We start from the raw sequence: 18176 nt of genomic DNA, 5'->3' as shown, positions 1-18176 counted from the left end.
TTCAGAAAAATTCTTCACCCAGACTATTGTAGGGAAAATTGCCTTTGCCAGGCACCTACCTGGATCTGCCACTGCTTTAAAGACATCTGTGTCACTGGGTAGCCGCAGTATATTTACTCACATGCTTTTCAAGTCTACTCTTCAGAAAGGGGGAGAGAGACCAGAAAGAAGGACTTACCCTATAAAAGCCCAATAACTTGTGAACCAAAGTGGAAGGCCAGACATTTTTTGCAATCTACAGATGAGCAAACAAAGCATTAGATAAGTCTGTGAAATGAATTTCAAACTCTTGCAACATTCCTCTATTTCAGATTCTCACAGCAGTGAAAGAAACATACATCAGAGAATGATACAAAGATTAGTTCTCTAAAGTTACTGAACAGATTCCTAGACCACCACCACCAGAGACCAGCTACACATTCCTCAGAGAGATCTTGACTAGACTGGCAAGAAGTGCCACATAGCCTGGACATTCCTATTAGACTTATGGTTAAGTACCTCGGAGACTGACTTCCTTTTTTTCTTATTTTTTAAAGTGTTTCCCCCTTCACTGCCTAAAGTTTCAACACAGGCACTAAGTCTGATGGAGACATATGAAAACTCTGGCCCTTATGCAATTAAGAAAAAAAGCCTTTAAATATATTTAACCTCCTAAGCAGAGAGGCCTAGAAAACAGCAGTATTCACTTTAGCCAGAGCTGCTCTACAGGTCAGTAATTAAGAAGCTGCATTTCACAGGTTGCCAGTTACCAAGGTGCACAATAGCGGCTACTCTGCAGGGCTTATTGATCGTAGGGAAGCACCTAAAACTTTCAAACGTGAAAGGCCACAGTACTACCTATGGTTCTATAAGGCACTTATACGGCTGCTTGGGAAAGTTACTCTATTATGGGGGAATCCAAAATTCCTAATTGACCATCCAACTTTGAGGGACACGGGGAGAAGAATGAAAAGCGTACATTTACACTTTAACAGAAAAAAATCCTTAACAAGGACTCCATATCAAGCTATTCTGCCGCCAGACCTCCCAGTACAGAAGCCAAGGGAAAAGTTGCCTATTGGAACAAAAATGGGTAGATAATATTAACACCCGCAAACATTCCCTTTTTACAGATACAGAAGTTCTTTGAGACAAAACTGGATGTGCATCAGACAGTAAGTAGACAAGAGTGTTCACCTTAAAGCTAGAGTTAACAATTCCCTTCATATTAACAGGAGATGGAATTCTGGGAAACAAAAATGGAGGTAGTTTTTTTGTTTGTTTTTTAAATCCTGCACATCTACAAATTTATTTATATACATACATACCCCAGACACACACACACACACAGAGACCTATATACATACACACAAATTTAAAAAAAAAAAAAAAAAAGGATGGGTACCAGGCTCTAGGAAGCCATTGACAGACTGACTGATGGCCTTTGATTTCACTATCTAATCCTTGAAAGTCAGAGACTGAAAGGCTGTAAAAATGTTTGGTTAAAATAGAACACTGGGTCTTACACAGAGCGAACACCTAACGCAACACTAACAGCAACACTGGATTGAGTTCCATATGCTACAGAGGTCTAGAAGAGATTTCTCACATGGGAAGCTTAAGTACACGTCAGACACTGATGGATATGTTAAAATTCAAGCTTCTAAACACGACAGAACTCCCACATTTCCAATTCCGCTATTCCATAATAGAGCCACTTTGAAGGTGAATTTGAAGAGGGCTCAAGGAGAGACCACATTTATCCATAACACCACAAAAACAAACTCCCACTTGGCTCTGAGCAGGAGCCACTTCTGCTAAAGAGAACAATTCACCCCTATATTCTGAGTCAGATGGAGCTGATTGGAAGGATTCATGGAGACAGCATCAACAGTGCTACTAATCATGACACTCCACTGCTCAGATTCAGAGTGATTTCTTCAATAGCTACACTTTCCCTACATTGCAAGACAGAAGATGGGTCATAAAGAAGGACTTGGAGTGGAAAAAAACATGCTGTTTAAAGATTCTCAACTCCTCAGAACAAAATTAATCTTTGGAATCAGGGTCCAAAAGTAGCCAACACCAAAATAAAATTAACCCATTTTGTTATCAAACTTAAGAGTCTGATCTGCATTTTGATGACATAACTTGCCCCCATGATCCATGGAACTGTTTAGAAGGGCTCACCACAGACCAAAAAACTGGATGCTACTGTTGAAAGCAAGAATAACTTCTGCTATGCACACAACTCATTCTCCTTTGACCAATCCAACTGCAGTCTAGGAAGGAGCTTTATCCTAGATGCTAAAGGAAAAGAACTTCTATCTGATTATAAGTCGAAAATAATTCTTCAGTGAAATCAAACTGAGTTCAACAGCTCAAACTCTTCTTTTGAGCCATACGCATGGATCTGCTTGGTCAGCCCATTCCAGACCTTTAAAGGAGAAATGTATCAACCCTCCCCACTAAATTGCTACATTCTAGGAAGTTTAAAACCAAGATAAGAGACGCATCTCGCTCAACAAGCATCCAGAATGTTGTCCCCAAAAATCTGGTAAGTTTACAAATTATATAATAGTTCAAATGTTTAAAAAAAACCCACAAAACAAGCAGATTTGGAGTTAAGAGGAAACTACTGTCCTGGCTGCAGTGAAAGGAGCTAACTCCAGGTCTGAGTAACCTGTCTTATTCACAATCTGTTCAGTCATGTTGGACCCAAGGTGTACAAATCAGCAACATAATAATCCACTGACACATAGGTAGTGGCTACAATTCTACTAGACTATTAACATACATGTAATACTGGGTTAAACTGGAATACAAAAACAAAACATAACCAAAAAACCAAACAAGCCAGCCACTGCACCCCTATATTTTAAAAGGGACAAAACCAGAGGCTGCCCTAGTGATCAGTTCTCTTCAGCAAGAAACATAAGCATCCCAGAGTGCCAGTCAAATATTTAGGCCAGGGCTTCCAAGGTTAAAAAAAGTTTACCCTCAGCTTCATTACTTTTGGAAGTTATATCTAATCTCCAGGGGGAAATCAGAAGCTATTGACTAAAAGCAAGAAGCATAGGCAGCCTCTATACCTGCTTCCATCTGGAACACTACCAGTCAGTACTAGTGATCCTGGTGAGCTTCTTTCCTCACACCAGTCACTTACAGACAGCCTCACCACTCACCGGCAGGCTGGAGGGCCTTGATTGAAGATTCAAGTTCATATCTTCTTGTCCTTTACTGGAAGCCATTGAGGGGGCAGAGGATGCCTGGGACCCAAATGAGTCTTGAGATAACTCCTGAAACACAAAGAAAACACAGAAGTGAAATATGGACTCCACAGCATTCAGTCTTGGAGCATTCCAGCAACAAGAAGGCAACAGTTCATGTACCACTCGAGAGCATTTGCCCAAAACAAGGAGGGAGACAAAACAGAGGAACTAAGTTAGCATCCCCTGCCTCCACACAGGATCAAGGCTGCTGATGGACAGCTAGGCCAAGTGTCCGTACTAGAAGTAATTTCAGCACTAGGAATCTAAAAAAGATAGTAATTTTCCAGCTATTGCTCTATTTTTCACAATACAGACAGTTTAAGAACCAAGATCTCTTGTAGGCACTTTCTCTTCCTAACTTCTAAACCTTTCCTCTGGAAACTATGGCAATTAATTACACATATTAATAGAGCTGCTCCAAAAACAGAACAGTTTTCTGAGAAGTTCTGCCAAGATTTTTGATCTTCCTCACAAAAATTGTGAATTTCAAAGGTTTTCAGACAACTCCATGCTTAAGTATTAGAACATTAAGGCAGATGAAGATAATTTTACCTTTAACTTAACAGGCCTTGCTCTTTGATTAAAAACTCCATTTCATATTTGTGCTGGGCATTTCACTTCCCCACAAGTGTAGAGCCCTCTATATTCCCTGCTACTCTGACCTCTCCAGGTCACTTTGTATCTATTCTTCATTTGCTTCCTCCCCCAAATTTGGGGCCCATCTGTACACTGACTAAGTTTACATGGAAAAGCCTCACCCAAGCAACAAAGTAGCCACTCAGGGTGCAGATAGCTTGTTACTTTCAGTGATAAAAAAAAAAAAAAGGCTCCCAATGTCTTGGGAGTCTTGCACTGCGCTACAAAAGCAGCAGGAAGACCAAAAGTGTGTCATCACTATGATAAGCACTGCAGCTCTGTGGACCACCTGGAGACATTCCATGGACCACAGTTTGAAAGCCATTCAAGTGAACCGTCCTTTAGACTGGTATTGCCAATTAACAGCATTCACTAAGTACAAACAGTAGTTTCTGAACCCTACAGCCTTGGTGACTTTCTCTGCATAGCAGCCCACCTCTGTGCCTTCAGCCATCTCATTTCTACATCACAGCCGGAGGAGATACAGATCTATGCCAAGCTAAGAGGGCAATACATGTATTAGTTTAATCATAGGTAAGCAGGCGTGCACTGGTTTTAAAATGCACAGAGAACTAAACTCTGCAAACTCCCGTAGTTACCCCCAGAAGGAGATAGCGAGCAGCAGAGGTCCTACCTGTGGAGGCGGGAAGCGTTGCTGGGAGTAGGCAGGCTGCTGCTGCGGCTGAGGTTGTGACTGAGGGTATGAAGACGACTGCTGAGAAAGAGCAGAGGAGGCGGTTTGCTGAGGTGGTTGCTGCTGCTGGTAGGGCGACTGTGCCTGGGAGTATGGAGGCTGACTCTGCTGATGTTGCTGGGCCGCGGGCTGCTGCTGGGGATACGGGGACGGGGACTGCTGATGCGGCGGCTGGGACTGCGGCTGGGGGTACGGAGTCTGCGGCGGCTGAGACGGAGTCTGCGGCTGTTGATAAGAAGGCTGGGAGTGAGAGGTCTGGGACGGTGGCTGCTGAGAGTATGGAGGCTGCTGTTGCTGGGGATGAGGACTTTGCTGGTTGTAATATGGAGTCTGGCTCTGCTGTCCATATGCACTTGGGCCCTGCTGTCCATAAGGAGGAATCTACAAAAGAAGAGTAGAATCATGCAAGTTAGAAACTGATTCAGATACGTTCTAGTGGTTTGTGGAATCTGAGTTCCTGCAGCCATGACTCCCAGGCAGCTGTGCTGGGCAATTAACTGGACAGGTCATGGAAACGCTGCTGTCTAGAGGAGTATGCCGCTGAGGAAACAGGGAAGCCAGTGCTGTGCCAGATTCCCTCTGGCAAGAACAGATCTTTAATATGGACCCATAAGGACTTTGTTGTGATGTCTATTAGTCCATCCTCAAATGTAAGTAAATCACCAAAGAGTGAAGTCTCGATGCAAAGGCAGCCTTTTGCATTCTGCGAGAGATCAGGAGGAGACGACGACTGTACGAAGCAGTGAGCCACCCCAACCTGACATTTCTGTTACTCCGAGGAGTAGTTATCTCTCTGCTCCGGTTTACAGATTTGTGTAGATGCTGTTTTAATCCACTAACTGCTTCCCCTTCCGCCCCCGCCCCCATTACACTTGTGATACTGAAGATTTATGGTCACCTCTCTGGAAAGCAAGACCACCACAGATCCTTGTCCTTCACATAAGGATTCATCTGTTTAAGTCCAACCACAACACAACGCAGCCTAAACAACAAATACTATTTTCACCTCAGTAACGGAGAGTGGTACACAGCTGACTTTGTTTAAGGCTGACCCCGTTAGCACACACATTCATACGCCATATTTAAAAGAGTTCACTCATCTGCTCGTCAGAGAAGAATGGGTTGTGGTGAAGCGTGAGAGGCGTTTTATTTTTTGCTCTACCTGCTGAGCATACGGGATGCTGCCCATTGCACTCTGTGTCCTGCCTTGCATTCCCATGGGATATCTCTGGGGAGTCTGCGGCCCATAGGGCTGTCCTGGATATCCATGCCCTTGCTGTGGCCCCGACTGAGGTGCCTGCTGCTGTGTGTATGGGTTACTTCCTCCATATGGCTGAGGTCTCATTTTCCCCATCTGATCCATTGGGCTTGATGGCTGTGAAGAAAGTAATGAGATGTATACAAGCTGAATGTACATCACATTGGCGTATACAATCCTTACTCCCATAAAACCACAAAACTGCAGTCATACTATAAAATACAGCATCGCTCTCTGGAGGAGAAGCAAGCACACAGGGCCTACAGATACTCCCCACAGCACTAATCCCCAGCTGTGAGGAATCTTTTTACACTCTGCCATCTCCTCTGAGGCCTGGAGAAAGGAAGGAGAGAGAAGGGTCATTAGGGGAAAGGGAAGTCAGTTGATATATCCAACTGGGGGACTAAAGAGCAGTGGAAGGGTCTTTTCCCACAGCAGGGTGTGGTTTAAGCAGCAAGTACACCACGAATAATTAAATTCAATGCAAAAAGCTGTGTTAATACAATGCTACAGCTGAAAATTTAAAAACGTACAGAAGTCAAAAGGCTAGGGCTCCCACAGCAACCTCCTGGCACTGATAGTTTCTTGCATACCTCTACATGCAGTTAATTTGGCCTTTTATGCATTTAAATTTAGCCACACGGTTGCATTAATCCAGACATTTATTTCAGAGTGTGGTGCTACATGTGTACACGCCAATGCATGTGTAAAGTTGCATTTCCACTTTTTAATGTGTTTTACATGTTTCTTGCGTAATTTTTGGAACACAACAATATAAAATGCCCTCATTAGCTTTTAGAGCCATGCCCAGGGAAAGGATGGAGTTTTAGAACTAAGACTTTAAAAAAAATAAAAAAATAAAAATAATAAAAAAAAATGTTATCCAAGTACATGTGCACTCGTGGCACACATTGTAGGAAGAGGCTAACACCAAGATAGTTTCCCTTGCCTGTAATTTTGACCAGAGTCAGTCCATCTTTGAATCCTCTCAGTTCCCCCATCCTCATCTGCTTCCACCTGATCAAGCTCAGGCCCTGGTCACCGTTTTTTGAGTCCTGTGTAACTCACCCTTCCCTACTTATCGCCATCCCTTCCTACACCCCACCCCACCAATGATGCCAGCCCCTCACATAAATATCAGTGTTTTAAACACCCAGCCACCACCATATGCTGCCTCCTAAGCTGTCAAGTAGACAAGCCCTGTGTTGATATAACTTATGTCGCTCAGGGTGTGACTAAGACACACCCGAGTGACATAAGTTACAGTGAACTGACTGTGTGGACAGCGCTGTGTTGGCGGAAGAGCTACTCCTGCTGACCTGGCTACCACTTCTCGGGGAGGTGGCTTTATTATGCCGACAGGAAAGCTCTCTCATCAGCACAGAGCGTCTTCACCAGCTGCACCGCTGCAGCACTTCTAGCATAGACTAGCCCCTATGCACAGATCTCTCTGCCTTTGATCACCTGCAAGGCTAATGCCACTTTTGAAATCCCTTTTTAAGAGTCACTTCTGCCAGGACGCCCACAGGACTGCTCCTGATAAACTTTAAGAGTAATGGGTTTATATTTAGCCTTTAAAATATAGTACTTTGCAGTTCCGAACTGCAGTCACATCACCACCTTGGCCACAGCACGCATCTTTAGATGGAGATTCTCTAGGTCTGTCTCTCTATATTGAGAGCAAACATCTGATGAAGTGAGCTGTAGCTCACGAAAGCTCATGCTCAAATAAATTGGTTAGTCTCTAAGGTGCCACAAGTACTCCTTTTCTTTTTGCGAATACAGACTAACACGGCTGTTCCTCTGAAACCTAGCATACTACAGGCACTACCAGAAATGAAAAGCAAGTTTGACAATTAACACACCGTTCTAAACTGAGGCCCTTTAAATCAAAGTCTGTACATGACAGAAGTGTAAACTGCATCCCTAAGGAAAGGGGTAAAAAAAACTTAATACACATCTCTGATGCTTGTAATCCAAGCAGGCTAACTTGTCTCCACCAGGGCTGCAGCATGCATCAGCAGCGATATAGCATGTGGCCCCTTCCTTCCAAATCTCTCATTACACACACACACTTCATGGATAGGGCTTTAACTGCCCTAGCCTTAACAGACTTGCTCTGGTTTAAGAGGAAAAAAAAATATATACACCATCAGGAATTCTACTTGAATCCCTTTATGCAGTTTAACCCATGTGCTTCAAGAAAGGAACAGCCAAGATTGAAATGCAGTGATGGGCCTATCAATCCAGAAGCTGGTGAGAGCAGTTGGAGGGTGGTGAGCTATAGATCCCCTTGCACACTAACGTTATAAGAGATGGAAAAGCCAAGAGGAAGGAATGCCTGTTCACTTGCAAGAACACCTCAGGATAAATAAGGAAATACCAAACCCTGACTGCAGAAGGCTGAAGAGTCTTCTCTGGACTGACACATGGGAAATCCTTTTGACAGGAAGCCACAGGAGTAGATTACTATGATTACATGTCAAAAGCAAAGGCCCTGCCACTGAGACATAACTGAGAGAAAAGTTTTACTGCTTCTTGATCAGTGAAGTCCAGACCCTTTTCTTACACCCTCCTGCATTCACAGAAAGAGAAGATTACTTACTGTAACTAGAGGTTCTTCAAGATGTATGGTCCCTATCTGGATTCCACATGCAGGTACGCATGTGCGCCATGTGCTGGAGCTGAAACAGTTCATAATTGTGTCCATTGACACAGAGGGACCATCACTCGAAGAGCCACCAAAAGAGAAACTAGAAGCGATCTCAAAAATCTGTGTCAAGCTTTGGTACTTTGAGAGAGTGTTATACAACCAAACTTTTAGTCCTGTCATCAGCCAAATTTTCAAAAAACAAAGTTACTCTACTCCACTGTATGCAAAAATAAGTGCATGATCCAAAGAGGATGGAGCTCGGCTGTTCTCAGTGGTGACAAATGACAGAACAAGGAGTAATGGTCTCAAGTTGCAGTGGGGGAGGTCTAGGTTGGATATTAAGAAAAACCTATTTCACTAGGAGGGTGGTGAAGCACTGGAATGGGTCACCTAGGAGGTGGTGGAATGTCCGTCCTTAGAGGTTTTTAAGGCTCAGTTTGACAAAGCCCTGGCTGGGATGATTTAGTTGGGATTGGTCCTGCTTTGAGCAGGGGGTTGGACTAGATACCTCCTGAGGTCCCTTCCAACTCTGTTCTTCTATGGTCAGCTTGTATTCTAAAGATCAAACCTGGTCTTTCAAAAAAAATTAAAACAAAAAAAACTTGCTCTAGGCCAAAGGCTTGTAACACCAAGTTTCAGCCCAGAGAGAACTTACTGCCAAGCTCTACAAACCCCCAAGTCAGGCTATATAATGGAAAGTGCAAGAGACAGAAGGTACAGTTACCCTACACACACTATTCTGGCTTTGCTACAATGGTGAGAACAACTTTACAAATGTAAAGATTATCCTAAACAGGGTAACAGAGATTATTCTAAGCGGGGTAACAGAACAGCATGTGCTGGTCAAGAGTGATACTTTAATACACACAAGTAGAAGTGAACAGGGAAAACTTTTCTACAGCTTCAAAGCAGGTGAAAGTGTTTTTTTTTAAAAAAAAAAAAAAAAGCACACCACATACTTCTGCCAGAAAACAAGACATAATAAAGGACGATCCCATACCTTTCTAAAGGGGTAAGTGGCGTTGATTCATTTATGAGACCAACATGAAAAATATGTAAAGAGTGTCTTACTGTGAAAGCGGAGGCTACAGAGCAAAGAACAGTCTCCACAGCCAGGCAAACATGTATTCCTGTCACTTTTATGACAGTCTATTACATATCTAATTGTTTGGTAGGGAAGGGTGGGGGCACGGAGAGAAAAGGGGGAAGAGTTTCTCACTGAGTCTAATTTGCAGCACTTGAATTGGCTTCACTCAGATATTGGCCAGTGCTGGGATAAACCAGAAACAATTTCCTGGAATTACAAACCTTTCACCTTGGATCTGAATTTATTTCTGACCATGTTTGCTGTCCATGTTTGGGGGGAGGGAAGGGGAGGAATATGGAGGAGGGAGGGGAATCAGAAAAAAATAATAATAAAAAGCATTCCTGGCTGTTTAACCCAGAGAAGCCCTAATTGATTCCCACAGTAATTAACCTGCATTTTACCTCCAAGAGTGGTAGTTAAGGAAGTCAGCACTGCTATTTATAACTCATCTCAAATTGAGGGCAGACTGCCTAAAATCTAACACATCCCAGCTGTACTCCTGTTTGAACTGGGGCCAAGGGAATTTTTTAAAGCAATCTTGGCACTGAATGAATGACACCAACAGTATGAGAGAGCGTGTGGTTGTGTTGTGGTGACGTAGCAGCAGAGGTGGAATGGGAAAGGGGGGGGCAGTGTACTGTAATCCCTCTTCCATGCATGCTTTCACTTCACAGGCCCCAACCCTCTGGTCCCTGTACAGTGAGCTGGGAACCGCCCATTAAGAACCAAGCACAGGAAATGTCTTTTCCTGTGGAACCTTGAAGTGAGAAGCACATGGCTAATCTGCATAAAAGCAAAGCTACACCGCCCCTGCCAGGAAGGTTAGTGCTCATAATCTCTGGCTATGAGGCTGGCTGCCTGTGAGGACTTGGATCTGTGCCTGATAACCCAGAAAGAGCCGAGAGAACAGATGGGTAAGGACCCCGGCAGAAAACAGCACAAGGTCATGTGATTCACCACATGGCCCTGCAAGCACAAACTATTGTTTGGCTGCTGTGCTCCTGTACAAAGAAAAGGAGGACTTGTGGAACCTTAGAGGCTAACCAATTTATTTGAGCTTATCCGATGAAGTGAGCTGTAGCTCACGAAAGCTTATGCTCAAATAAATTGGTGCCACAAGTCCTCCTTTTCTTCTTGTGGATACAGACTAACACGGACGGCTGCTACTCTGAAACCTGTACAAAGACAGTAAATCCATTTCCTGCAAATTCAGGGAGAAGCAGCAGCTGGCTACTGCTGCTTCTCCTATTGGACTCTACCATGCCCAAGCTAGTCCGAGGACAGGGACCACTAAGCCTGGGACCTGCAAGCCACCAAACACAGAAAAGCTCTCACCAACAAAACACTGATTAACATTGTTTTTGCAAGCTCGCAGATGCAGCTTCCATCACCTCCCCACAGCTGAACCCAGATGGGATCTTACAGTACTGAAGAAGATAATTTTGATTTCTGCTCAGGAGATTGTCCTCTTTTCCTCTGTGTTGCACGTATTATACTACCCAGGCACAAAGGCATAACCAGCCTCAGTTACTGGAGAAACTAGAAAGCTGGCTGTCCGATATTCATTCCATCAGTGCTGAATTAATATTGGAGAGTAACAAGGAGACTACACCTCTCCACTAGGAAGCCTGTCAACCAGCTTCTTCATTTCTTCAGAGGGGGTTTTATCTAGCGATCAGGTTTAACTATTTAAACAAGAGTGTAAGATGAGCCATGCTCCCCAAAACTTTAAATACCTTGCCTCTACTCAAGGCCACAAGTTGTTCAAATAAAGTACTGAACCAGTGACAGAAGCATCAGCTATCTGAAAGTGAAAACACCTACCCTAGTTTGTTGAAAGGAAGAGGAGACAGAATGAGCAGCTTTACTCATCCATTTTCCAGTACTTCCCACCCCATGTGCGGGCACTGCAGTCCCATGACCGCAAGTAAGAGAAATGGACCAATACACATGTCTTTGATAGCTGGCAATTCAGAATGTAAAGAGAACTTTGCTCTTGAATCCAAGCCATCAATAAGGAGTCTGGACCCAGCTCAATATCTACAATAGGGTATGTCAACTGAGCATTCAAGTTGTCTCAAATACAAGCAAGTCCTAATTTAAGCAAAGAGGCTGCAGTGAATAAGAACTTTGAGTGCTGGCTCCAGTTTCATAAACTATACTACCAAGAGCCATCCGTACCAATGCTCCCTTGGAATCTCCGGAACCTGGCCGGACCCGTAAAGGCCAGCATGTCGAACCCTAACCACAAAATCCCATATGGACCATAAGGATGAAGCATCAAGCCATACCCAGCAAGCCCAGGCTCTACAGTACTTTACATTTAAAAAAAAAAAAAGAAGAAGAAAAGAAAAACAAACGTACTGAGATCAGTACCTCACAGGGGTCAGTGACCCATAACAAGACAGTCACTGGAAGCTCTCAAACACTCCCTGTCCTATTACATACTGGGTGGGGGTTATCATAGCTACATACATGCTCATTAACAGGGCTTGAAACACAAGGGGCAGTTCCTCAGCTGGCATAAACTGTCATAGATCCATTGAAGCCAATGGAGCTATGACAGTTTGTGCCAGCTGAGGACCTGCCCCAAGGAAGCAGGGGGTATTTCCTACCTTGCCTTATATAACTAAGGTAATGCCACAGAAGTGGCTGGAAACAAAGCACATCTTGCGGGAGGCGGCGCAAGCCGGGATTATGATACAGAAAACAATGAGAGTTAGCATTCAGCAGGACCAAAGACATTATGGTTTAGAGAACTAGACTTTCAGTTTAAAACCAAACAAAACAAAAAAGCATGGAAATGGAATGAAAGTACTTATTTGGCATCATCTGTACAACCATTTTCATGGCTCCACCAAATGGTATTTCTGAAACTTTCCCCACAATGTGTAAACCAACTTTAGCTCTTTCACAATTAGTTTGACAAGTGCAGGCTAAAAAGCCAGAGCACAGAACTTATTAATATTCTCATTCAATAGTAAACAGAGCTCAACTTCTAGTCAGAAGCACTTTCCTCTAGTCTGTATTAAGGTCAATATCCCGGTCTGAACTCACTACCTTTTATAACTTTCTGACGGGCCAGTTTACTGTGTCATAATTCATCAGTTTTTACTTTTTTCTTTACAAGCTTGTCCTTTCAAAGATGAAGTTTCAGGTAACTGAAGTCTGGTAAAAACCCACTTCTCCGCCAATATGTATGTTTCAAAAGAATATCAGAATTACAGAATCCCTTTAAAAGGAATCACATGAAGAAAAAAGGCACTTCCTAAGGTGTTCTCCTCTCCTGCTTCTACCAAAAGTCATTCAGAGCTCCCGCAAATTTAGAATTAGGACTTTTACAATGAGGGGGGAAAAAGGAGGGGGAGGAGACATTTCAAATATATCAACACTCAGAAAGATACTAGTCCACTCTGGTCAGGAAAGCTGGACTAGCAAGTTCCCTTTCTGATCAGAATGAGCACTGATCATGAACTATCTCCTCCACTTTCCACAGAGCTGGAAGGGACCTCATGAGGCAGGACCAAGTACTCCTAGACCATACCTGACAGGTGTTTGTCTAACCTGTTCTTAAAAACCTCCAATGACAGGAATTTTTAAAAACCTCTCTTGGAAGCCTATTCCAGTGCTTCCCCTACCCGCAGTTAGGAAAAAAACTTTTCAATATTTAACCTTGATCTCCCTTGCTGCAGATTACTTCCTGTCCTACCTTCAGAGGACATGGAGAACAATTGATCACCATCCTCTTTATAGCAGCCTTTAACATATTTGAAGAGGTATCAGGCCCCTCCCCCACACTGACTGTCTTTTCTCCAGACTAAACATGCCTGGGATGTTTGGTTGGTTTTGTTCTTTGTTTTTTTAAACCTTTCCTCATAGGCCAAGTTTTCAAAATGTTTTATCATTTTTGCTGCTCTCCTCTGGACTCTCCAATTTATCCACATCTTGTCTAAAGCATGGTGCCCAGTACTGGACACAGTACTCCAGATGAGGCCTCACCAGTGCCGAGTAGAGCAGGACAATCACCTCCCATGTTTTACATGCGAACAGTCCTGTTAACCCAGGATATTACAGTGCAACACTATTCTCAGCAAGAGGACCGTCCACACGCCCCAGAAGAGCCATACTAAACACTGCTGCTCCTACTCTGCCACAGTTTCAGCTAGTTTGGGCAGGGTTTCTGTTTGCAGAACAGACCATTATAGAAGAACAGCCTCGTGGGAAGAGGTAAGCAGAAGCTGCACTTACAAAGGAAAAGCCCTAATTCAAACAATCACAATGAATGGCCAAGTACAGTTTTTGTAGAGATGTTTCTCATACAAGAGCAAATGCGAGCAAAACAAAAAAAAATCCTGTTTAAAATGGTGCCAAAGACCAAATAAATGTCCACTGAATGGACCTTCAAAGTCCTCTTCTGAAGCTAGTCTGTTCAGAGCACACAAAAGACCCAGCTTTCACAAAATGCGCCAGAAATATGAATATTAGAAGGTAGCACAAGAGTCTTTTTGATGCTCTGCAGGTACCAAAGATGGACACTGAAAAGTTAATTCACTACAGTAGTTAAGGCAAGATGTGTTACATCTGCAAAGAGGGATGCCATACCACATGCAGGCTTACCAAGAGGACCCTGGTCTCATCAAAAACTGGAGTAGCTAATCTCAGACGCCAGAGATACCAGGAAATTCCCAGCAACAGATGCACTTTGTCAGAAGCCAGAATTTTTCCAAATCACCTCTCCTCTCTCTGGCCTGTGCCTTTTAAACTCCCTCTACCAAAGCCACAGAATCCTACTTATCAAGACTATAAGTTTCCCGGTTCTGCAAGTCATTCTCTATGACAGATGACCATTGCATTTATCACTCCAAGTTAGTAGATATTTATATAGTTTCCTCCCACCGCCCAAATCACCATACTATCTGAATGACTGTCGTATTTAGATATGCTGTATGTTTTAGTTTTCTGTAACCTACAGCATTTACACATAGATGGACAGAGATTGGTCTACCAGGAAATAGTCTTATATTATTAAAATAAGTTGTTGCAAAAGATCTAGCAAAAAAGATTTACAGTGCATCTATTCTATCGGTTCAGGAGGGGAGAGTGAGAAGGGCACTTCCTTGTTTGAAAGCTAAGTTAGTGCTTGTAAAGATGCCAGACAGGCCCAGCCTTGCTAATACTAGTTGTGTGAATCTGGGCGTCTACCATGCTTCTTGCAAAAAAACACACAAGCAGCATGAGGCACAACCAGTAGAGGTAAAAGCGCCTTTCTCTGGCTAATTTAGCACTTTGTTACACAGACAAATACCCTTGTCTGAAGGTGTTGAACAAGCAGAACCATGGCGCCCCCCCCATGCAGGCCACAAAAGCAATTACGTTTTATTTATTTTTGCGCCTTCATTAAGTTTTGCTAGTGAGCCAGTATAACAAGGTTTAAATCTAAGAAGTTTCAAAACAGTAGAAGGTGATCCGATCATCCTGCCCAACAGAATTCCAGTTTGACGACTAGGGAGAAAAATCAGAAACTAAAGACTAGTTGTAGTGCTCAACAATGCCTGCTACAGATGATAAAGTGACGTGTGCTGTGCATGTCTGACCCATACCATGCCCAATGACATGAACTGGCTGACCAACAGGTGGGTTCCTTTTGCCACCTCCCTCTCTCTTATCTAGAAACAGATATAGGGTGGTTTACAGCACAAAACATGAGAAATTTAAAAGTAGTTATAGGATGTTGACATGGCAAGGGTAGATGCCAACTTTGGTACATAAATTTAGATGCTCAGTCAATGCAGGAGCTCAGCAAAATGCTTTATGGAACAACAATGATCACCAGTCAACCCATTATCACATTCTCTTTATAGGTATGGGTGTAAAGTAAGTCAAACTATTGGTATTTAGATAGTAACTGCCACTTCACTATACAATCACCTCAGCCAACATCTGTCTGCACTGGAGTGGCTTGTGCAAGTTATTTCCTGTCAAACCCATCACATACCCATATAGATGACTAGCTCCCCACCCTCCCCTCCAGAATGCCAGTCACCCTACATACAGGCTGCCCTCCCAAGCCTCCAAAAGCCTCTTGTGGACTTTTTTCAGAAACCTCAGCCAAGCAACACCGTTCAAGTCCACCAAGAAGTCTGCATCCATGAACCTCTCAAGCTGAGTGGGAGAAGCTCCCAAGAAACACATCATAGAAAGTCTGCCAAGGTACTTCTCTTCTCAAGATGGGAAAAAGGGGAAAAGAAAAAAAAAACAACCCTTCCTTTGTAGATGGTAAAGCAGGCTCCACATTTCACCAACACCCTATTCCCACCACAGGAATGAACTTGAGGCTGGTCATGTCCTTGGCATTATCATTTCTTATTGTGACATTTTGGTAGCAGACCCACTTACATACTAGAAGAGGTAAAAGTGCACATGTTGATCAGGTCCAGTAACAAGCCATAAAAATAACTCCCAGAAACAAGTCAGGGGGGAAAATAAATAAAATAAAACCAAGCCACAGACAAGGGGAAAACAGCTATCCTGAAACTGAAAAGACTATCTTCTAGATACCAGCGCTACTCAGCGATGCAATTTAGAACAGCTGAGCAGTCCGAGCCATGCAGATAATCCACAAGACAGTATTCTCAGTAAGCATCATTAAAACTTCAAAACAGTTTCAAAGCTGACTAATAAGTCTATTCAGACACCTGTAGCCAGCAATGAACTTTCAGTCACCATTAACCATCTGGTTCCCTAAAGCCCTGCTCTTCCTCCCAAATGAGCAATACAGACTACAGACACAGCAGGACATCCTCAGCTACCAAACAGTGCTGGCGTTCAATCTGTGGTCTAAAACATTAGGCCTGAGGGAAGGCCCTGCAACAGAGGACTCTTCAGGATTCACTTTCCAAAGCAAAGTTTGTTTTATTAATTCAGAAGGAGCCCTTTACACATGGAAACATGGCAGGGTCCAATTTCTGTCAGATTCTCAGATAAGTCACCTTTTCTTTCTGTAGAGATCTTTTTCTGCAGTAGGCATGGTTGCAAAGTAAGGTACACATAAAACAGACCCAAAATCAATGAGAGAATGAAATTAATGGTAAGCATACACTTATTAAGGCAAATCAGGTTGGCTCCACATACATGTATAAACCAGAAAGAGCATCTAGTGGTGGGGGTCAGAGGAGATAATGAAAGAAAACACCACCCCTGAATTTCATCCTCTTCCACTCCACAGTTATGAAACAAAACACTCAAACTTTATTAAGAAGAGTGCTTCATTGTCAGTTTGCTAGGAGACTGAGGGCCACTACCAGTTTGCAAGGAAGGAAAGAATGGTCTATGGTTAAAGCACAGAACTCAGTCAGGAGACCCAGTTCCTGGCTGTTCCAGACTTCGTGTATGACCTCTGCTGCTTCACCTTAACTCCTATATCTCAGTTTCTTCATCTGAGAAAGAGAAACACTACACCCTTGTAAATTAAGAAAACATTTTCCGGGTGGGTAGGAATTTGCAAGTGAGGTCTTTAGGTTGGGGGGGGGGGGAGGACGGAAATTTTTGTTGTGTTTTGTCTTTATTTTAAATCATTAAGATCAAGGGTGGGGGAATAGACAGTGTCTGGGCTGGTGAACTGTCATTAACATTTACAAGGCTTGCATAATACTGACCTGCTAGGGTGTTGTGAGGTTTAATTTATAATTTTAAAGTTACAAGATCCCAGGGATTCTTACAGAAGTGCAAAGTACTGCAAAATAGAGGAGAATGCAACACATTAATCTGCTCTAGAAGTACAGCTGTTGGAGGCTACCTCATTCCAGCATCCAATGCTCCATCATGTCCAGAGTAGCTGCCTCATTTAATAACGATGGAGCACTAGATGCTGGGTGGGACCTGTAGTTTCTGCAGAACCACATTTTGGAATCTCCTTGGAAGCAGAACTTTCTCCACAGCAAAAGATCCCAGTAAATATCAGACAAGTTTAATTTTCAACTGTGCATAACCAAACATGGAGGAAGGCTAACACAGCATATGAAAGCTGGCCCTTGGAAGTAAACCGAGCCTGTGTGTTTTTCCTCCCTCACCAACTTAAATTAATCCAATGAATAGTACCAAACAAACACACACACCCCCGAGAGATTTATCCCTAAAGTCCTTGAATTCAAGTTCTGCTGGTCACTCTCAAAGTTCAATGGTGGACTAAGGTCAAGGCAGTGGACACTGCTCCTGCTAGTTTGCAATGGGGTATCAGTGTGGTGCAGACAGATCCAAAGGAGATTACCTGCCACATACTACTCCTCAAGTCTGGCTGCCAGCTAGTGTACAAAAAGTGGTTCTGACAAGGGTCAGGAGAACATGAATTCTGCCTTCTTAACATGAAGAGGAAGCGAAAGCAACTAGCCTCATGATCAAGAAGCGAGCAATAGCTTTGGACTCAAGAAAGCCCACACCAAAAGCCTTCTGCCACTCTAGTTGGGAACACCACTAATTTCACCTCCTTAGAATCAAAAATATATTACCAACTGCTGTGGGCAAGTGAGGAAGTTTACCAGTGATGAAGCTTGAGGTCTTTGTAACAAATAACTACTTTCCAGCATTTATAACTAGGTGAC

At 43.3% G+C, this 18176-nt stretch overlaps 1 protein-coding gene across 1 annotated transcript in view; it reads right to left on the bottom strand.

Moving 5' to 3' along the window:
- The window catches only part of ARID1A (AT-rich interaction domain 1A), a 78791-nt gene that overhangs the window by 45625 nt on the left and 14990 nt on the right, over positions 1-18176 (bottom strand). Inside the window, exons 2-4 of the mRNA XM_073317971.1 lie at positions 5744-5956; positions 4522-4962; positions 3165-3278 (exon numbers count right to left, since the gene is read on the bottom strand). Of these exons, the coding sequence (XP_073174072.1) occupies positions 3165-3278; positions 4522-4962; positions 5744-5956 (768 nt within the window). The remainder of the gene's footprint in view (positions 1-3164; positions 3279-4521; positions 4963-5743; positions 5957-18176) is intronic.

The sequence above is a fragment of the Lepidochelys kempii genome, chromosome 19 (assembly GCF_965140265.1).
Source record: "Lepidochelys kempii isolate rLepKem1 chromosome 19, rLepKem1.hap2, whole genome shotgun sequence".
Taxonomy (NCBI): domain Eukaryota; kingdom Metazoa; phylum Chordata; order Testudines; family Cheloniidae; genus Lepidochelys; species Lepidochelys kempii.
The sequence above is the reverse complement of the archived record's forward strand: the minus strand, read 5'-3'. Positions and strand labels throughout refer to the sequence as shown.